General features: G+C 40.6%; 1 protein-coding gene across 4 annotated transcripts; it reads left to right on the plus strand.

Moving 5' to 3' along the window:
- Positions 1–1,022: 1,022 nt before the first annotated feature.
- On the plus strand, positions 1,023–19,190 carry nacc1a (nucleus accumbens associated 1, BEN and BTB (POZ) domain containing a). Of its 4 annotated transcripts, XM_085403635.1 has the most exons (9): positions 1,023–3,036; positions 3,099–3,103; positions 7,082–7,236; positions 8,468–8,746; positions 8,912–9,542; positions 9,724–9,894; positions 13,179–13,284; positions 13,482–13,579; positions 16,400–19,190. In XM_085403635.1, exons 1-9 carry the CDS (start codon positions 2,849–2,851, stop codon positions 16,708–16,710), a joined length of 1,944 nt encoding a protein of 647 aa, XP_085259761.1. In that variant the 5' UTR covers positions 1,023–2,848; the 3' UTR covers positions 16,711–19,190. The 4 variants fall into 4 exon arrangements, with proteins under 4 accessions (XP_085259761.1, XP_085259760.1, XP_085259758.1 ...); XM_085403634.1 differs by lacking the exon at positions 3,099–3,103 and having other exon boundaries at positions 2,864–3,036; XM_085403632.1 differs by lacking the exon at positions 1,023–3,036 and having other exon boundaries at positions 3,059–3,695.
- Positions 19,191–22,619: the final 3,429 nt, after the last annotated feature.

Raw genomic sequence — 22,619 nt, forward strand, 5'->3', positions numbered from 1 at the left:
GGAAGTGAATGGAATGCCTGAACCTCAGTGATTTGGATGGACAAATTATTTCTTTTGGCAATATAGTGTGCAACCCAGTATTAGCAAAGCAAAAGGTATATATGGGCCAAGGATTTCAGAGAATGGTTGACTGCAAAATGTCTCTGTAGGTTCTCAGTCATCTAGGTAATGGTAGTTTTGTGTTTGCTTATTTTTTTGAAAACCTTATCACGGAAGATGATAGGTAAAACATCTTCAAAAACCTAAAGATGTTGCTTTGTTCCCATGTTGATGCAAATGATTTTTCATCAAAATAATAAAATGTGGATTTTTTTTTCATTTTTAAAAAGTTTTACCTCCGAACCTTAGACAGTTCTTTTTATGTTGATCTAAACAGATTCCAACTAAACTGACGACACATTGCACTTTGATATGATCTCAGTTATTATATTTCTTTTCTTAATTTTTGTTTTCAAAAACAGAAGAACATTTGTAAAAACAGCACAAATAGGATAATATTTGCGGAAACAAGACAGATTACTAAAAAGACTAGATCAGCTGGATATTAAGATGTGACTCTTTGAGATGTTTAATGCATAAGAGCAAAAGCTGAGGCTGTGTTTAAGAAGATCAAGAAAGAAAATAATCAAAGAGAAAATACAAATTAATAAATAACTGGTAGTAATAATGAATATAACAATAACCAGATTGGCAGCCTGTCCAGGGTATACCCTGCCTCTCACCCTGTGACAGCTGGGATATGTGCGAGCTATCCGTGACCCAGAATTGGATAAGTGAAAGAAAATGTATCTATCCATGGATGAATAACAAAAATTATTATATATACAATAATTTCCCCATTTTTGGATAAATAAGTGCATTATTGTAAAGTTACAATGCTATTAAGGTTACAATGATAAGGAGGAAATGTATTGGTGAGAAATGTATTGGGGTGACACTCCTGAAATGATTCTGCATTTGTCCTACTCCCTTTCATTGAAGGAAACTTCAATGAAGTGAAAAAATATATATAAAGGAGGCATGATCAGAGGCCCCTGGGTAACTTGAGGGGCCAAGACCAGAAGACCAGTGAAAATGTTGATTTGTGTATTAGAGACTTTCCTCAGTTTTAATAGTTACCAAGGTTGACATTAGGGGGCCAATTCCAGTCAATTCCACTGATTGCTGATTACCTGTTTCTCAGGTAATCAGCAATCAGTTAACTTCAGTAACACAGATGAAGTCACTGCTGAACCCATGCCTTGCCTGTTATTTTATTTCAGACTGAATGTGCTGAAAGTATGCAATGCAAATCAAAGTAAAACAAACTCACGTTCAAATCTTAATGCTCTACATCAGATTATTACCAGAAGAAGCACTGAGTTGAAATTCATCAGCAACTTTCTTACATTTGTCTTCAAAAGGTTTAACCTCCTAAGACTCGAACTCTTCCACGGCATGCATTTTTAATTTCTCTTTGATATTTGAGCATATTGGGGCCCGATGAATGTAAAAACAAAGAATTACGAGATTTTTTTTTTTACCTCATTTTTGTTTCTGAGAAAAATGAAAGCCACATATGAGGACATTCATTTAAAGTTTAGATGGAACAGTAGCAGTATAACGTCCTCGTAAGTGGATATCAGGCACTTGTAGAGCAAAATTGAGTATTTTGATCTAAATAACCCAAAATGATGTCCACATTTGTGGACGCAAGGTCCTAGGAGGTTAAAATTGATATAACACGTATAAAAAGGCATAAAATATTGAATATTAATTAATTTTTGCTAATTTTTGTGCATAAAATGAAAAGATTAAAACTCATAAAACAATTTTTAAAAAGTGGCTTTCCATTTGATTCAATTTTATATGATGGATTATGCATAAAAAATAGAATTGGGCTGAAAGGTCTAAAGGTCTCTATTACGTATACAGGTTCACGTTTTTTAAAAGTAACTAAGTAACTAATTACTTTTGAAAATAAGTAATGAGTAAAGTAACTGGATTAGTTTTTGGAGAAGTAATCAATAATTAGTTACTATTTACTTCTTTCAAGTAACTTAACCAACTCTGCTACTGACATTTGAGTTAAATAATTCCCAGAATACCATTCGAGAGTCTTTAATTACTTAATGTTGCTTTTCTCCGTATCTTTGCTGACAGGGTCGAGTGAAATTATTAACATTAACATTGTGGGATACTATCCTTTTAGGTACCCACATTGAAATATGCATTTGGCAAAAGCACGTGAACAGAATAGTGCGAGGTTTAAGTGCCAGATGGAATTATTATATTATCAAAGTATATATAGTCATAGGGTTTTCTTGTTCTTATGATGATGTCCACGTTTGGGGAATGTGCTCTTTTGATGGCGTTTATTAACAAACCTGTGATGACACAGGCTTGCGTTTCTGCGTGCACTCTGTGTCCATTCGGATTTTGATTTCGCTGTGCCTCCAGCTTACAGGGTGAAAAAAAGAAAGAATTCATAGAACAGAGCACTCTATAGATAGGGTGCTATAAATAACGCCACTGCACGGTTTATAACTGTATGCCAATTGGGCAAATATGCCTGTATAAGTATCATAGGTTTCACTTGTTTACAGCCAACAAGGGTGCGGCTTTATCGCTACTTTATATGCGCCCGCGGAGTTCACTTAAGTTAAATAAGTACACACACACAGAGAGAAACATATACACATACACACGGCCTACTTCCATAGTTCATTTGCGGAGAGGGAGAGAGCAAGATAGAGAGAGAGACTCAGACTAATTCCTCCACGCAGCCTGTGCCAATGCGCAAACAGTCTACGCCGTGGGATAGGTCTCCCCCAAATTGAGGCTGCGCTCTCAACGATCATGCGATTGAATGACGAGCGCGTCATGCTTGTCTTCCTCCTCTGCTGTTCGCTGCGATCGGTGGCTCTGCGTTCCGCAATCCCCTGGGATACTGTACCGCCCTCGATGGCTCTTCTATCGCCGTTCCGCTCCCACTGAATGGCTGTCCGGAGCGAGGAAAAACGAACCAGCGCTCTGCATCAGCTTCCCAGCGAGGGGGTGAGTGTCTTGTTCGGCCGTCAGTCAGTCGGTAGGGTCGTCTGATGATCCACCGGCGGCAGCGGCGGTGGAGGAGGAGAAGAAGGAGGAGTGGGTGGTCACCGTTAGATTTTTTAGGCTGATGGAGCAGGAGGGGGGGGGCAGTCCAGCAGAAGCACCAGCAGCAGTGGGGCAATTAAAGTTTGGGATAAGTGCGCGACTTTAAGGGGAAAGCTGGTCCAGGATGGCACAATCTAAACTTTCTATTGCCCTTTTCAGCCTAACAATAATAATTATAATAAAAATATAGCTCGTTATCAGCAGCGGAGCAGAACACGTTTAACTTAACGAGCCTCACAAAACATGAGAAAATTCAACGGCAGTCCGTTTGTTTCTGTCTCTCGCTTTTTTTTTTGGCACGGCAGCTCTTGTGAGCGCCGGCTGCAAAAAGAATTGTGCCTTGTTGTGCTCCCCCCACCAACCACCCCCCCTGCTCCGTGCCGCACTGGTTCCGTCTGGCTCGCCCTCAGCTGCTGCGTGTCCTGGGATGACCTGTTGATGTCGGTAGAATGGAGAATGGCAGGGGGAGCGATTTCCCCCGTCGCCAAAATATTTAAATAAGCAACATTTTGGGCCTGACTAACCGGCGTCGCAGCACGGCTACCTCGTCCGCTCGGCCAGTAAGTGCTTTGTTTACCTTTGTGAGTGCGGAAATGCTTGACATTGTGCAGCTGGGGCTGAGTGTGCGCGAGGTGGATGGTACGCCGGGCGAACCCAAAATATTTTAACTGTGGCGTTAGCTTTAGCCGTTAGCCACCTCCCATAGGCCGTGCTGCGGATGGAAGGAGAGGGCAATCAGATATTTCAGCGCTGACAGCCACTTGGAGGAGGGGGAATGGAGGGGGGATAGGGACTCCCGAAGTGGCCCGATTCCTGTAAAACTACTTTAGATTCGTCTAACCGATTGCCATTTGAGGGCACGTAAACAATCGCACGCCATCCTGGATTCCCCCTTAACGCATCCATGCTGTCCCTACCTCCCAGTAGCCTCCCGGCTGGGTAGGCACGGATCGGACACCCCCAGGTGGGTTAAACAACTCCTTATCCTTCTACACGTTATTTGGCAACACTTTCAGCACAGAGGCACACACATTAAAGGAAAAAAAATCAGAAATGTGAAGTTAAAAAAGTCTGTTTGTAAAACAATCAGCCTTCTTGCTGTGAGGATAAGCAAAAGTCAGGCCTGCCAGGAGCACAGCTATGCAAGCATGGGCGCATATAATGAGGAAATGCCTATAGAGGGAACTGTGTGTGCCAGCTGCATAATGATCTGAAAGGTTTGAACCAACATAAGAGTTTGGTGGAATAAGTTTCAAAATAGGCTGAGAACCAGTCCATCATAACACAACTTAGCCCCCCTTGAAATATTCTAAAGGCTGCTATTAAAAGTGTAAGGTCTTTAGTATGTTGTATGTCTGACCTACTTTCCTCCCAGGGCTGGCTGGTATGAGAGCTAAGCTACAGGGTTAGTTGGGGTGAATTTCATTTGCTCACGCTGTTGCTGCTGCACTCTACTGTATATATTTAAGGACCTGAGATTATTCTTCTCATCCCTACAGGCCCCCGCTGCCCCTCCTTAGTGCACAGGGCCACACACACATGTGCGTGCACACGCTTGCATTCTCGCTCACTGTTGGGGCAAACTGTGCAAACACACCCCTGCTCTCGGCCCAGTGTTTGTGTGTCTTGATGTGCAACCATGTGTGCTTACTGTGGCTCGCCAAACTGTAAACAAGCAGTATTGTCTAATGTCTGTGTGTGACTCAGTGTGCCTTTTGTGGGTTTGTTTGAGTTTGTGTGTGTGCGCATCTGTGTTTTAGTATGAGGGAGAGGGGAGCTTGAGTGAGATGGAGACAAAGAGAGCATTTCTCTTTACCCTGGAGCTTGGCGAGGTCCCAAATGAAAGGCTTTGGATATGATGGGCTGGCTCGCTTCAACCCTCATCAGTCAGTCACACTAAAGTTTGCTTTTTATGCCTCTCACAGGGTGGGCTTCAGTCACTTTGCTCTCACATTATCAGATAGTATCTTACACTGATAACGCTCTATGTGTGGGTGCATGTAGGTTCAGCAAGCATTCATGCAACACTTTTAAGTGGTAATATATCTCTGCATTGCAGGCCTGTACCCTCATCTGCGCGCATAGAAATACTTATGACGGGCCTTGTGCTTTAAGTAAGCACGAGCAGTGCAATGCCATGTAGGCTGATCAATGTATCTGTTGTTTGCATTGCTCTTATTGAGGGTACAGAGGGCATATACATGCATGTGAATAGCACCTCCGAAATTGCTGTTTATAGAACGTGCTATCACAAAGCATAGCTGGTGTAACACCATCGAAGCATGTTTACATACCTTCACAGTATCAAGTGAGTAATGTAATATACCCTGCTTATAGCCCTCATAGCCACAGCAGAGGGAACGTTGGCTCATTTTAATTTAATATTGACAGGCATAATCTATCAATCTTAGAGCGGATATGGGGCAAAGGGGGGGCATGTTTGCCTCTGACTGTTGACTGAAGTGAATGGAAACATGCTATGCGGTTTTTGTTTAGGCCACACACACAAACACACGTTTGCACATAGAATACCAGAACATGACCCAGTTATCTGAGGACACGGGATTTTATAGCTCACAGAAGACACAGAAAATAAAAAGGCTTTCAGTAGCTGTTGGTGCCCAGCACCAACAGCTACTGCAAGGTTGAAGTGACGTATAGGATTAATGAAATGTAGATTATCCTGTGGAAGTTTCAACAAAACTTAGTTTGAAATATCAGAGTGCTGCGAGCCTGCCAATACTATTCGGTAGACTGTGCGAAGGAGAAAATGCGGCCCATGTCGTTTGGGTTTTTCAAGAGATATATTGTTTTAATTGTGGGGAACCTTCCTTTAACAGACAGGCATTTCATTATGAATACTTTGGCCTAACAGTAATAAAACAGGCCAGTTAGATTTGCTCGGCGTTTTATTGCATTGTGTTAATGTGAGGTTCTGACATTCCTCAGCTGTTTAGCTTCTCTTTGAGCTTTCTTTCTTTTAACATACGTAGCTGTGTTACATTACACCTTCACCCCAAAATGCCTGGGTGGGGAGGGATCACTGCAACGAAACAAGATGAAGCTGAAACATGCGACAGCAATCATGATTAATGCGATGTAACCCACTGAAAAGTGATTCACAAAGAAAGTTTATTATGTATCAAAATGTCACATGAAGAACTACTCCACAGTTGCCGTATAAATATTCTCATTCCGAGTTCTTTGGCAAATCAAAGCGAGATCTGGAGACGGTCTTTCAACATATTGTTTGTAGTGGTGCAGTCAAAGGTCTCCTAACTGTTACCAGTTGCAAGTATAGTGGCGGCCCTGCTCTTTTCTGACCAGCCTCATGGTCAAAGTTTATCCACATATCGGCAAGACCAACAGGAAGGAGCTCATACTTGGTAAATGACGGCGGTTTTCACATGCGATTATATCTTTGCCCGTTCTCACACGTGGCCTAGCTGAAACATGCAGGAGGCAGCACCCGAGGCATCAACTCTCTTAGCATGAGTTTGCCAATTACTTATTACATATTAGAAGTTCTAACATGGAGCGCACTGAAAGTTTAGTTTAGTGTGGTCTCCTTATTGAACAGGCTTTCAGTTAAGATGTATGAAGAACTGGATTGTGAATATGAAGAATGAATTTACCTGAATTAAAACAAAAATCCTGTGCAAAAAGAAATATATCAACCATCGTTATTTGGGTTGGTTTGATAATAGTTGTAGTTGTTTTGTATGAAAAAGGTCTGATTATACATGTAGTTTGAGTTGGGTGCTCTTCCGTATCATGGGAAAAAATTCCATGGAGAAAAAGAGCGTGTTTGGGGGAGTGGGAATTTGGCTCAGTATTTCCATATATGAAGTCAATCCTGTTTTTCAGTAACCAGCATTTGGATCTATTCACTTCCTCATTTGTCCTCTTTGTTTGTTTCTGCCTGTCTCTATTCATTCCCAACAAGACCTTTTTGGTGGTGTGCATAGGCGCACCATGGCCCAGACCCTCCAGATGGCGATCCCAAACTTCGGCAACAACGTTCTAGAGTGTCTGAATGAGCAGCGGCTGCAGGGACTCTACTGCGATGTGTCCGTGGTGGTCAAGGGCCATGCTTTCAAGGTACTGGTGCACTGTTTCTCTTATTTGCACTCAACTGACTGAAGGTCGTGGTTATAATGAAGAAGAAAAGACCCGAGTGTAAACAAAAAGTCCCGTGGCAGTCGTGCTCCATGGAAAAGGAACGTCATTATTCTTCAGAAGAACTGCTGTTTGGACATTTTCTTCTTTTTTTTTTTGGGTGGGGGGGATGTTGCAACATGTAACTTTTTGCAGCAGAGGCAGATGATGCATCATTCGGTGTGAATCCACATTTGTGCAAGTTTCTAGCTCCAGTATATAAGATGTTATTAATGTTTGTTTTAAAGATTGTCTTTTACGGGTTACAGGTTTTCTTTCATTTGCTGAGTAGTTTGAGTTATCCTGTCCATTAGAGACAATGTAATTTGTGCATTGTATTCATTCCTCAGTTAAATATTGGCCTCTAACGTTTTGTTTTTTTACCTTCTCTGAGATCTTTCACTTTGAGTAGGGCCTTCTTTTTCAGGGACATTGAAAGAACTCGATTAGTATTTTAAAAATGAAAGTACACTGAAGAGCTACTAAATCAATATGTTAATAAATCATTGGCTGGTTGTAGAACAGGGGTGGGCAACTCCAGGCCTCAAGGGCTGGTGTCCTGCAGGTTTTAGATGTGTCCTTGATCCAACACAGCTGTTTCAAATGACTAAATGACCTGCTCAACTTGTCCTGAAGTTCTCCATAGGGCTGGTAATGAACTCATCATTTGATTCAGGTGCAATGACCCAGGGTGATATCTAAAACCTGCAGGACACCGGCCCTCGAGGCCTGGAGTTGCCCATCCCTGGTATAGAAGCAGTTTACCAAAAGCTGTCAGAAGGGTTAATAATACAGGAAAACAAAGAAAACCCCAATTATCATATAACCCCCTGTGAGCAAGGGCGTTGGCGACAGTGGGAAGAAAAAACTCCCTTTTAGCAGGAAGAAACCTCCATCAGAACCAGGCTTAGGGAGGGGCAGCCATATGCCTATTGCAGTGTAACAAAGGGAGGATTGAAGGTTAGCCAATCAAGCCCTAACTATGTACTTTATTAAAAAGGGAAGTTTTAAACCTAATCTTAAAAGTATTGTTTATTGTTGTTGTTTTTTTTAAACGAAGCTATACCATGAGAAAATAAATTCTCCAAAACATCTCACTAGCCCTTAATAAATCAGTATATTGTAATATGTAAAATGATTTTTAAATTATGTTTTCTTTTTCTTTTTTTCTTAGGCTCATCGAGCAGTTCTGGCTGCTAGCAGTTCTTATTTCCGGGATCTTTTCAGCAGCAGCAACAACAGCAATGGTGGAGGTGGCGGAAGCAGTGAGGCCGGCCCAGCCGTAGTGGAGCTCCCGCCGGCCGTGCAGCCTCAGAGCTTCCAGCAGATTTTGGCTTTCTGCTACACAGGCCGTCTTAGCATGACGGTGGGGGACCAGTTTCTTCTCATGTATACTGCCGGCTTCTTGCAAATCCAACAGATCATGGAGAAAGGCACTGAATTCTTCCTCAAGGTAAAGCTAAATAGAAATAGAAAGTGAAGTAGCAGAAAACCTAAAGTCATTGTTTCATCAATTTGAACTGGTAAATTACAGGTTGAGATTTCTGTTTTGAGACTTTCTGCAAGGTAAGATCTATCTATTTGCTGACGCAAAGGTGATATATGCATTTATTGGTAGGTATCCTCCCCCAGCTGTGACTCCCAGGGCCTTCATGGAGAGGAGGCCCCACCTTCAGAGCCCCAGAGCCCTGTAACACAGACCAGTAACGGTGCAGCCCGGCCCGCCTCCTGTCTGACGCCGCTCCCTCTGGTATCACGAGTTAAGATGGAGCAGCCAGCGAGCCAACCAGAGGCGGCCACTCCTTACTCAGTGGTTTGCACTCCTGTAGCCAAGCGACTATGGGAGGGTGGCAGCACCCGAGATGGAGGTGGGGTAGGCTCAGGGGGAGGAGGAGGTGCCAGGAAAGCAGCCCGTTATTCCCAGGAGGCAGTGCGGGGCAGCGCTATCCAGAGCCCCGGAGGTCTCGGACTGGCTGTGGGTATGGGTGCCACCACGACCAACCTCGTGGGAATGGTGGCCGGTGGTGGGATTGGTGGCGGTGCCAGCACCAATGGGAATTCTGCAGCAGGGCTTATCATGTCAGAGGGCGCCAGCCCTGGCACCCTGAGTACCTATGCTAGTGACTCACCTATCAGCTACCATGATGACGAAGAAGAAGAGGAGGGGACAGATGAAAGTGCTGAGGAGCAGTACAGACAAATCTGCAACATGTACACCATGTACAGTATGCTCAACATGGGAGCTGCAGGTAATGGACAGAATAGTTATACCAACACATACAAATATATCTAGCTGAAGTTTTTCATTACACCTTGATTACATATTTGTATCCTTTATTTGGTTTGTCGAGACATTGTAACAGCACAAAATATTCTCATAAATATATTTTTATAGTTGATTCGAAATTTTTCCATATGTGGATTTTCTAGCTGCTGGTGAGCGTGTTGAGGCTCTACCAGATAACACGGAGACGCGAGGTCGGATGCGTGGCAGAGATCTTTCATGTCTTCCTGCAGAACTTATTGCCCAAATAGGCAACCGCTGTCACCCCAAACTATACGAGGAAGGAGATCCTGCTGAGAAACTAGAGTTAGTCTCAGGTATGTTTCTCTGTGTGTGTGTGTGTGTGTACCTAAAGACAGCAATATTTACAACTAAATTTAAAAAAAGAAAAGAAAGAAATTCAAAATGATTAGATTTGAGAGACAAAAATATCCAAATTTCATAGAATTGTCTTGGCTCGCTGTCTCCAAAATGTCAAACTTAACATGAGAAACCTGCAGGTGGGTGACGGATGAAAGAAAAACTGAAACCCTCGACCTTTACACTAAAGGGAATCCAGCAGCTCTGTGATGCTGTTGGGCGGGATGTTTTGCTTTTGTGGTTTAGGTCTGCTTGTATCTTTAGAGGCAAGCAAGGAATAAGAAAGAAAATGCCATGTGTGATCTCCTTTTTCTTATGATGAAACATTTCCTGTTGGGAGTGGTGTCCTCCACCCATCTGCAGAGCGCAAGGGGTCACTGAATAGTTTGGATATAAAACTGATGTTCACTGTTTGGCTTAAATCACCTCTTCTCAGTCGAGTTGAATTGGTTGATGGTTGATGAGAATCAAGCATCTTCTACAGCCATCGTCAACCATCAACAACAAAACAGGAAAAATCTTTTTTCTAGTGAAGTACCAGAGACTGAGAATCTAAAGTGCAGCATAGCTGTTGTGGTGGCCTGATACTGTTGTTGGATTTTCTTCTTTAATTTGTTTTTTGTCCATAAGTGTCAAAACAAAATATTTAGCATGTGGTTTGTAGAAAAAAAAGAAAGAAAAATACTTTGATTCTGCTACAAGTGTATCAAAAATGAAGTCTTTACCTTGATCTAAACTACAGAAATCATAGATACATTTATACCAGACTGTCGTTGGGTCATTATCTGATTCGTAAATATAGCCAAGCTGCTTCAAATCCTGCTTATACTGTGCTGGCAGTGTTTTAGGAATTCTTGTCATGCTGAAAAATTGAGCTGTTCCCAATTAGATGATTTCCAAATGATTTTGCATAATGGATCAAAATCTGTCAATATATTTCTGTGTTCATATATTTAATCAGTTTTAACAAGATATCTAACACATCTGACTGAAGTGCTTATAGGTTGCAGACACTCAGTGTTGTATCTCTCTCCTGACCTCCTCTATATCATTGTGCATGCTCAGTCCTCCTCCTCTATACACACTGACAACAATTTGAACCAAAGAATTCCAAATTGGGTTCATTACCCCATAAGACCTGTGGATACTGATTTTCAGTCCAGTTCTTGTGTAATTTGGCGTACCTCAGCCTTTTCTCCCAGTGTTGAGTCTACAAGTGGGAATCACCAGATACTCCACAATACGATATTATCACAATGCTTCACTCATGGTACGATATTATTGCAATTTTTAACATTTTGTGACATGCTGAGTGTTGCGGTGAAATATATTGTGATTTATCACGATTTCCAACTGCACATTATGTCCCTAAAATTAAACTTTGTTTGTACTGATATTATCCAACACGATAAAGTTATCTCATTTCAGTTATTTATTTATTTTTTGCTTCAAAATTAGATTGTGAAGCAAACCAACACTGTCCCTGAATTATTAAAACAATTACATTTGTATTCAGCAACCTTCCTGTTCTATATGAGTATAACCAGAATACAGCCAGCTGGCAGTCAGCTGAGTCGAGTCCCCACGAGTTATCCTTCTTCATAAAGGCTCATTCAGACTGATTGCAACATGTTGGAAATCTGTCTGCATTTCTAAATTAAAAGTTTCTGTAAACCTTCAGTATTTTGTCTAAGGGAGATTGCTGTCAATCCAAGTCAGGCTGCGACTACTTGCAGAAAGGTTGCTTCCTGTCAGATGACACGAGCCTGCTTCTTCGTACTATATCGATATTTGGTATCCCTGATATCGCCACACAAAATATCACAATACGATACTGTATCTTTTTTTTTAGTTTTAATTTTAGTTAAGTCAGTGTTAAGTGACTTAACATACAAAAATCCTTCCTCTGGAAATGGTCAGCAACAAGGACTGAAAATGAATAAACAAAGAAGCTGATGTCCAAGGGAAAGTAGTTCTTCAGAAAGCCGGAAGAACTATTGCTCTAGACCACGATAAAAAAAATTACAAGTCTGGCTCCTTGGAAGCAAAATTAAAGATAAAGAAATGAGCAGCTGGTTAAGAGTTTTGCACAGTACTGCATATATCAGAAATATGTTATCAAACTAACTTATCTTATTTATATATTTATCTGATATCACAAGGGCAGCAGGGTGGTGTTGTTGTTAGTACTGTTGCCTCACAAAAAGGAGGTCCTGAGTTTGACTCCAACATCTGGCCAGAGCCTCTCTGTGTGGAGTTTGCATGTTCTCCCCACTTTTGCGTGGGCACTCAGGCTTCATCCCACTGTCCAAAGACATGCAGTTAGTGGGGCTATTTTAACTGATAATTGTGAAATTGCCCATGGGTGTGAATGTGAGTGTGAATGGTTATCTGTCTTTCTGTGTTAGCCCTGCGGCAGGCTGGCAACCTGTCCAGTGTGTACCCTGCCTCTCACCCCATGATAGCTGGGATAGGCTCCAGCACACCCACCACCCTGATAAAGATAAGGGGAAGAGGACAGATAAATCTTATATAACATAAAATAAAAATAAATAAATATTTTATTTTAGTGTTGTTTTTAGGTGAATAGTTTTATCTGCCTCAGTCTGCAGTCTGGAAATGAATGACATTATGGTTAAAGGTAGAGCTGAACTATTAAATACATATAGGCAGTATAGTATGAGGTCTAAATAGGACAAGGCAGGTAGCACTGATATATATTCATATCTTCAGAGGACGCTGTCCTCAGATGACTGAGATTTGCACTGGCAAGCAGAGCTGTATTGCACATGTGACTCAGTTTGTTTATGTCAAGGACATACTGTGACTGTGCGTGTTACCTTACCATTGGGGTTACACACTTCACTCTGCAGCAGCATGTGCCTGTGACAGAGCAACCTGAAGCAAGTGTTTCAGGGTAGTTTTATACTACATTTGTAAAAGTCAAAGGAATAAACTGAAGTAATGAAACCAAATCAAACCTCAAAGCTGTGACATTTAACTGGCGCACAGGCTTCTCTCTCCCCACCCACAGCTGCAGTGTGATATGAATCAGAGCTGTTGCTAGATAAATAAACTCTCCATTCCAGTAACCGAAAGCGAAGATCCTGACTGTATCATTGCTGTACCTGACCCACAAAAGTTGAAGAAGGGAAATGCCATAAAACGAGATGGCAGATAATCTCAGTAGATAATCTACAGTGATAATAAATGGTCTCAATTCTTTCTGGATTCTTTGCAGGTACTTCTGTGTATATATCACGAGCTCAGCTAATGAACTGTCATGTGAGTGCAGGGACCAGACACAAGGTGCTGCTGAGGAGGCTGCTGGCCGCCTTCTTTGACAGGTTTGCTTCTTCCCTCGATTTGTCTGGGTCTATTTATGCAAGTGTTTCATGCAAAGCGTAGTTTTAATATAGAAATTAAAGTTTTTTTTGTTTTCCTTTTTTTTTGTTTTTTATCTGCTGGCATATGAAGGATAAATCAACTATTTTTGTGTTTCCTCTGTTCTGTCTACCTCTTTCTTATTTTTTTGATGTATCAGGAACACTCTGGCCAACAGCTGCGGGACAGGCATTCGCTCGTCCACCAATGACCCGAGCCGCAAGCCCCTGGACAACAGAGTGCTCCATGCAGTCAAATGTGAGCGTACATGTTTTGTCTGTCTGTGGGTGTTTGCCCACAAGCATGCAAACAATTTGTGCATGTACTGATGGAGGGGAATGTACATGCATTCACACTGCATGCACACACTGTGTATTTACACTGTAAACTAAGCCGTATCATAATCGTAGCTGAATTAATGAGTTAGCTGTGTAATGTCTCAGTTTTCCTTTTAGGTACATTTAGATAGTACTAATAGTAACAACAATAATATTAATCTTTATTAATACTTGGTAATTTTTTTTTTAAAAAAAATCCACATTACAACGTGCCTCACAGCAGCAACAAAACAAGCATAGTTTTTTTTTTTTTTTGGTTTTGTTGTTTTAAAAGCATAAATAAGATTTGCATTGGTATGATTAGTGTTTGGCAATAACTCTGTGACCGCTACATAGTAACATTCACCCTGAAATCAAGTGTTGACATCAGACACACCAGAACAGAGATATTGTCCTGCTTATAGTGAGGTGATTATTTGTTCAGACGTTCTATAGTTTTGAGTTTTGCGAGTTGCCCTTTTTCTTTACAGCTTTGTGCTTTTTCAGTAAAAGCTTGCTGAAAGTGGAAAATGTATCCATGCTCACCATAAAATCAGATTTAAAGACATGTAGCTGTGAGCGGGACTCGTGACATCACTACTAGTCTGAAGCCTGTGTTGCACAACACACATAATACATTGTGAATAGCATTTCAGCAGCACATGAAACACTTTCAGCAGTCTTTTTGTGTAAAACTTAAACCAAAAAAAATATGTATGTTCATGTTTGCAATCGAGGGCTGAGCAAAAAATATATTTTTAGAGTTGTTAAAGACAAAATAATCATATTTCACTTGTTTACTGGATCATACCAAACTAAAAATGGACATGCATCACATGACTGGTTGTAGCTGATGGAGTTGTGGAGTATGCCACGTCGTTATTCTGCCCAGTACAGAGCATATTTACTGTGGTGTGAGCCAGTAAACAAGTTAAATGTGACTGTTTTGTCCCTGTTGACTTGAAAGTTTACATTTTGCTAGCTTTTCACATTTAGTTTTTGGACTACATTAATTGGATCTTGGGTTCAGTATTCCACTGAGGTTTTTGCCAGTTGAAGCCTGACCTTGTTTTAGAATTTCTAACAAGGTAACAGAACTACTTTCATTTTTATTATTTGCAGAAAAACATCTCCTGCCCAAAATATTATGCAAATCATAGCATTTTTGTCTTTGAACATGCCTGGAGGGGATACTCTATCATTCTCTTGGCACCTTACATGTAGGTGATGTGCCAAAACCCCTGTGGGTGAAAAACAAGAAAAAAAACTGACTGTGCCACCCATTACTTAAACCAAGCAATTTCTGTTTCAGTAGTGAATATTAAAAACATTCCCCTGAAGTAGATTTTTACTAGAAATCAGTCAGCAAAACAATTGTTGCTTTGTTGAGGTCACGCCACATGTGCTGGGGTTTTCTTATGCATTTTGCATACTGTAACGTTAGCCAGGATAATAAACACTGAACATGAGAGACAGCTGGATAAATAACTTGGCTGGTGTTTATAAAAGATTGCAATTGTCTAAAGTGTTTCAGTTGAATTTTAAACCGAGCAAGTGTTGAGTCGCATATTGAATAGACTTTCTTTTGTCAGTCATGAGTCGTTTTCACATATGCTCTGCAGCCCTGATCATTTCTAGAACTTACTCAGCAGAGGTGCTCATGAGAAGGAAGATGTCCGATCCAGTCGAGTTGCAGTGTTCTTTAACTTGCGGAGATTGTGTAATATCAAACTGTGCCAATAAGCAAATAGCACAGGTGATCATTTGGTACACGCAGGTAATAACACAGGAATATTGCCTATTGGTTGTCACTTCTGCTTTCTCCGCACTCTCTCTGCAGGCATTTCCATCGACTGTGCCACAGAGTTAATTCCAATTCTGTGAACACCTCTAAAGCAGGCTGTTTCATGCTGTATGCTACACATAAATAGGAACAACTATGGAAATATCCTCTTCTGATTCCTTTGAAACTGTCGGAAGTTTTTTGTGTGCAAACTTCTATAGAGACTGTCGTGGTTAAAATCAAAAAGAAAAAGCCATAGCTGTAGTCATTTCCCTAAACACTGTAACTCTCATACAGCAGGCCTCTGTGTGCCTATTAGTCCTTTAACTCCTCCTATACAATAAGGAGTTCAGCAGCTAAACCTGGCACACAGGTACGTCTTAGATTCCTGAAGGTTCTTATCTATATCAGCCATTGGGACATCATCATGCTGCCTAGGAGCCACCTACAAATGGATTAATATGATCGATTTTTAGCATTTCTGCATTTATACTCCTTGCAACATTGTATTGTTTTCATTCTGTGACCGGAGCATTTAATTTATATCCACAAAACTTGAATATTGGAATATATCTGATATATTATGTTGCCTGGCAACTATCTAAATTTAGAGCAGGACCTAAGCATTGCAGGCGGTCCATAAAAAATTGACTCACTTTTATACTGTCAGTCCCATATAATCCAGTATAGTCCTTAAAAATATTTATTAACAAAGCTATTACCCCTTTTAGGTTTTTTTTGCCAGCATCACAAATAGATCAGATCATACTGTAGTATGTGCATGTACTTGGAATAAATCCATCTTCATTCAAATATTGGTGAAAGGGATGCTTTTGTCTGTTGTGGGTAGAAGACAGGCAAAAGGATCTGTCAGTACACTCGTGAAATTCGTTCTTGGCTCCAGTCACATCATAAAAGTGTGATCAGCCTAATTATTCCCCCCCCCCCCCCCCCCCCCCTCTTTTTGTTTTTTGTCAGTTTATTGCCAGAACTTCGCAACCAGCTTCAAGGAGAGCGAGATGAACGCCATTGCAGCCGACATGTGCACCAATGCCCGACGTGTGGTCCGTAAGAGCTGGATACCCAAGCTAAAGCTACTGATGGCGGAAAGTGACGCTTACTCTGCGTTCCTTCCTGATGGTGTCAAGACAGAGGAAGACGCCCTGGGGGCGGATCCAACCTTCGACCCTGCCTCATTGGAGTCCGCCAGTGGTGCTGGTATGGAGTCGGGCGGCTCTTCAGGTGAATCGCTACCAGGTGTGGGTGGGGACGGAGGACCGTTATTTTGAATGTTTGGTGACGCACATACCAGTATTCCCCAGTTGCGCTTGCCTTCTCACTCTTTGGCCCACGCTGATCTCTCACATCTTGACTGTCTATACTACACTGTTAGGGTCAACAGTTGTTGCCCTGATGTAACCAGGACTTGAAAACTTAAGGTTTTTTTGCTTTGACTGTATAATGGAGGTAATCAAGGAAAGGAAGGGCGTAAGAGGGTCTTTAGTTGTGTCCTAACTGCCCTCTGCCTCCCCTTGTCTTTTTAAGGTGTGTAAACACATCCACTGTTGCATATTAAATACATTCCCTGAGGTGCTGGTGGTTTGGGGGGAGGGCAGGGAGTTACTGGTGCAGCCTGAGGAGGAAGAGATGGCTGGATGGACAGATTTCCAGGAGCAGAAGTGACGGGTATATTGAATGTAAGTGTCGGTGGCATTTTTCTCTATGCAACCCTGACAACTTGTATTCCAGCCTCGGGAAAGAAACTAAATTTCAAAATAGATACATTATTAAAACAAAGTAACACTACCTGTTCTTCCTCCTCTTGCATCTTCCACTGATCACCCTGCAAGTATTCTTCAGCCTCACCTCACCTTTCTTGAGACCAGAGAATCTCACTCGAGTGTTTCACTGTGTGCTGTCTTATAGAAATATATCTCATCTGCCTATTTTTATTTTCTTTGCATGTTTCTCTGTCTGTAAACTGAAAAGTGATCCAGTAAGAAGGGTGAAAGCTTTTTACTCAGAAGATTGTAATGGGGGGAAAAAATGAAATTTGAAGGGCAACAGGTAATCAAAGCTGGTCATATTTTTAGAAGACAAAAACTATATTTATACAAGTGCCCATGCCTAGAATGGTGTGAGCAAAGAGAGCAAGAGGGATTGTTTTAAAATCTCAGTATTCAGCTTTTATTGAAAGAGGGCTTGTCAAGTAAGGAAAAGTGCTATTTTTGCAGGAGTACAATAATAATAATGAAAGGAGTCTTATCATAAGAACCTCAGTCATTTATTTTTATCCTTATTTTACAGTGAAAGTGATGGAATGAGCAGTTGAACTGCTAAATTTGACACATTTCATCTTTTGTCCACTATCTTTAAAGGAATAATAAGACTGCTTCCGCTGGCACGACTGTGACTATGATTAGCATTTCTTGTTAGGTTGTGAACCTGCAACATTCGCCTCCTTTGATACAGCATTGGCCCACAGTTTTGAAGATTACTTTTGGACATTTATAGGTTACATTTATCTGACAGCTCTGCTAGTTTAGCCTTCGAAGAAAAATTCCTAAAAGGAGGGAGGAACAAAGTGACGTTCACAAGAAATAATTGTGAAATGAACAAGTGCATCTTTCAAATCTTGACGTCAATAAGCTGGTGGGCACAGTGATGTCGCAGGGAGGCAATGCTGCTTGAAGCAAAAAGGTTTTAATGGTACTGTGTGTATGTGTGTGTTCGACATAGTTCTCTGGTAAGAAAGCCAAGTTTGTATTGTGAAGATGTGTCTTTGGTGTGTGGCTTATTCATGTATGCAATGCACCACCTCTTTCATCTGGAAATTCAAAATGAGTTTTATTTTGAAGTTTGAAATGATTTTGCACCTTCCATGAGCGATAAGAGTGGTGGTTTCTGCACCTTATTGAGAAGAACTAGTAGTTCATGCACCTTTTGAGAAGTGTTGTGTAGCAATCAAACCCCTTTAGGTGGAATTTGCCTTGTTGTTTTTTTTTTTTTTTTGTTTTTTTTTTCTTTCTCCCATGCCTGCCTGTATTTGTTGTTTAGTAGTGGCACGAACGCCTACTGTAAATAATCAAGAAGACTGTTGAGTTGAATCCCAAGTGTTCTTCTTTTTTTCTGTTGCTGAATGTGTCTGATTTAAGAAATGTCAACAACTGACCTTTTGTATGTGGAAGTTGGTGTTTGCTAGAAACCTTCTGAATGCATGTTAATCTGTTAAGGACGGAGGTCAGTACAGGGGATTCATTCTTACATTTGCAGGTGGAAAAACCTGAAAGTAGTCCGGGTCTGACTCGGAATGTGTTCTTAACCTGATACGTTCGCACGGACTGATTACTTTCTCTTTCAGGAATTTTTTGAAAGCCAGGAAGATGCTGATGGTTCCTATCAAAGGCAGTTAAGTCTTACTGAAAAGAAATAAAATGACTAGTGGCATGATAAAGATTCTAGCTCAGCATATTTTCATTATTGTTTCAAATTCTAGGTTGGTTTAGGTGGGTGATACAGTATATGGATGAAACATAAATGCAGTACCTTGTGAGCATTCATTAAGGGTAATAACAAAGAAACCTCAGTTTTGCATTTGACTGTAGATGCCACATGAGCACCCCTCCCCCACATACCTCAAGTATCTTTGAAGACTGTTGTGCTTCCTGTCCCTTATGCAGCTGGTGTCATGTTTCACTCCTCCAAGTTTATTCATGCGCTTCATAAAGGCAAAGCAGTGGTTTATGTTTGAGCTGAATTATAATGTCTAGCTTTAATTTGTGTAGAGGTTTTCACAAGATGTTGCTTCACATTGTTTTAAGTATGACTATAATTTTTTTTCAAATCACCAGACTTGCCAGGCATGTTAAAGTTGCCATAATCAGCTGAAAAGTTTGCTTTGTTACATGCTATTACTCAGAAGAACTGTCATTGAGTCTCCAAATAAGATAAAATATGACCAATTAAGATTTCAACGTGAGAAACACGTTTCTGTTTGTCTCCCACAGTAATCATATTACTCAGTGACCCACTGAATGACTTGTACTGTATTGTGAGTCATTAACGAGAGCTCGGCTACGCCAGTGAATTGGTGTCGACTCTAATGAAGCAGCTGCCCAACCCGTATACGGAAATGTCCCCACTGCACCATTGACCTAGTAAGATTATGCTGCTGTTGCAGCTTCAAAGCTTTTACTACATATAAACAGTGATTAGGGCCCATGTTGCCATCAGTTCAACAAGTTCAGTTGAAATAAAATGTGGTTCCGGGACATTTCGGGGGTTTCACCCTGAAGTAAAAGTTCACTGACAGCTAAAAACTCCCTTATTCATAACTTGATTGCTCAGTCGCTCAGTCCTCCATCATCACTAGGTATGTGGGTGTTACTCGTTTTTAATTTGTGTTCTTTTGAGAGCTCTCTTGCTTTTTTTTTATTGCACATTCTAAGCAATTTCTCTACCTTTCAGCGTACGTGTTTACACTTACAAAATGTAGACCTACACACTTGAATGGATAAGGTGTGGCACGGCATTGGGAACCTTTTGTCACTAAACAGTACATAGATAAATATGATTATATACATGTATAGATAAATACTGTATATTATATATAGACGCACACATAGTTTGTTTGTTGTGCACTCGCAGCATGAGGTATATATTTACCCAGATACAATGCTTCTCTTCACAACCTGTGCAGTTATTGGTCTGCCCATGTCTTTGCCCCTGCTCTTTGCCCTCTGTAACCCTGTAGCACCAGTGGACCTCCTGTACTGCTCATCCTCTTTCTGTGTTCCAAGTGCCAATAACTTTGTGAAAGCCCTGTAACTGTGACCCAACATTATCAAAGGTAATTGCACATTAACAACTTTAAGATAAATGAATACAAATCATAGAGAAAATGTCAAAAATGGAACAAATAATGAGTATCTTAATAAAAGATTTGTAACAATTTCTCCAAGACTCCTCGTTTTTGTGTTTCCTTAATCGCTTTAATGGTGTTGCCTGTCATTTGCTCTCATGGCGTTTGCTCACTGGTGAACTTAATTGAATCTTACTTTATTGCAAATGATTTAATGACACAGCTCTGCAATGGTTAGCACTACTGTGGTTAGCACAGCAAGAAGAAGTGTACTTTAATGTAATTTATTTAAGCACCGTTCATAAACCTAATTTAAACTCAACGCTTCAGTGTTCACACCTGGAAGCTGTCATGTATGACCTGTCGCTTTCATACTGTATGAACGTGTCACACACAGTTGTTTTTGCCATCATTTGTTTACAGTTTTGCTTTGACATGCTTGAAAAGAGCTTCCTGATGAGGTGTTAAATAATGGGTTATATTTCATATTTGGATAAAAGGATCTGAAGCACCGTCACTGTCTCCATTTTCATTGCATGCATGACCTTTTTTTAAATCTTTGTTTTAAAAACAGATGTCAAACATGCAGGACAGAAAAGTGTCATGTAGGCTTTTAAATTTCTATTGTTAAGTGCACCACCCAGTGTTACAACAAATACAGGAAATTAAATCACTGAAACTGTTCAAACATTGTATGATCTTGTAGCTCAACAGCTCAAATCTAACCTTATGGTGATATTTACAGTAATCTTATACTGATGAAGAGCAAACATTAAAACTGGAGCATTGGGAAATACAGCTATAAATTGGTTTCTAGATGAAGAACTGATCTATATACAATAACCCACATCTGATATCAAAGATTTGGCTCCTTGTTAAATTGCTGTTTAGTTGGCTGCCATTGTAATGGAGTGTGTGGTAAAGAGGATTTTAAATAGGATTTAAACCTCTGAATCTCTTGTTTGAAATACCTTTTTAAAAAAGTTGTGATGCTGTATAAAATGTAAAAGGAAAAACAGAATGCAGTTGTTTGCATGTTAAATAAAATGATATTTTGTTCACAGTAAATATATCAGATGTTTAAACTGAGACATTTTAGTTTTTAAACCAAAGCAAATGTTGTTCATGAGCTCAGAACCCCAGGCCTAAATCTTGATTAAACTATATTAATGGTGGGTGGGTTGGTTTTTTTGGGGTTTTTTTTAAAACAGCTAAAAGGCTTGAGCACTGAGGGACATGGTTAAGTGTATTACATTCATAGATTCTCAAAGATGCTGATCTGAAATTGAATCGAATCTAAGGCTAATTTGATTTATTAGAACAGACATGGTAAGAGCTGCCATCCCATCTCCATCATGGATACAGTGTTTTATATGAATGTACTAAGGAAGCTATTAACAACTTTTTCCAACTCTATCTTCTCTGCATCACATGTTAGCCAAGGTTAGCAAGACAAAACTCATCTCTTACAATGTTAAAGCACCGAAGCTCATTTACTTGCAAATGCTAGCCATGTTTGCATAAGAAGCGCAGGTCGTAACTGATTTCAGAACAGTAAAGCTGAGCCAGTGCCAACTTTCCTTGCACTCTGGTCTGCCCTCAATTTTATCTATAATGCTCATGCGCAAACCACCAGAAAAAATCCGCTGGTCTCTCAGCTTGCCCAGCTCCGGTCAATATTCAACAGGAGATGGACACACCTGTATTACAGAGAGAGCTATTAGACTGAAATAATCACAGCTTTCAGCAACAAAGCTGGCTAGGGGCCACAACATGGCAGAAATGTAAAGGCTGAATGCACATATTAATTGAAAGGCCAGGAGCTTTATGACTGTGCTGTCTGAGATGAAAGAGATGTTATTTTGGTGTATATACATATATGTCTATTTTTAGATTTGACAAAGCAAGCATTACTTTCCTTGTAATGTGACCAAAAGATTCTGAGAATCTAGGGAGCTCTCTGTGCACATGTGACAAGGATGAACATTAATACTGGATGATGATTGCTGGGCCCTCAGATGGCGCTACCCAGTGGCTGATTTAGAAAATTGTACATGGGTGGACAAAGGAGGAGCAACAGGTCTAGGCAGAGTGGCAGATACCTCTTCAGTGAAGTATGTGAAAATCCCCAGTATGTAAATGGAGTCAACAAAATATCCACAAACACACTTTAAAACTATTTATTGTATCATTATCTCTTCTAAGAAAACAAAGGTTTTGGACAAACAATTAGTTTATACAATGGCTCTACAGCTGGGGGCAGTTGCCCCTCTTTAGAGGGGAACTGGACTGAGGCTAAGTCAAAAATCTGATTTTTATTTATTTATTTATTTATTT

The sequence above is a fragment of the Rhamphochromis longiceps genome, linkage group LG4, assembly GCF_057381845.1.
Source record: "Rhamphochromis longiceps isolate RC_006_pf linkage group LG4, R_longiceps_female_GT1.1, whole genome shotgun sequence".
NCBI classification, from domain to species: Eukaryota; Metazoa; Chordata; class Actinopteri; order Cichliformes; family Cichlidae; genus Rhamphochromis; species Rhamphochromis longiceps.

Coding starts and splice junctions, on each gene's coding strand:
- nacc1a (XM_085403635.1), top strand. CDS start 2,849: ATGACGAGCGCGTCATGCTTGTCTTCCTCCTCTGCTGTTCGCTGCGAT. Junction 9,895..13,178: donor GAAACTAGAGTTAGTCTCAG/GTATGTTTCTCT, acceptor GATTCTTTGCAG/GTACTTCTGTGTATATATCA. Junction 13,580..16,399: donor AGTGCTCCATGCAGTCAAAT/GTGAGCGTACAT, acceptor GTTTTTTGTCAG/TTTATTGCCAGAACTTCGCA.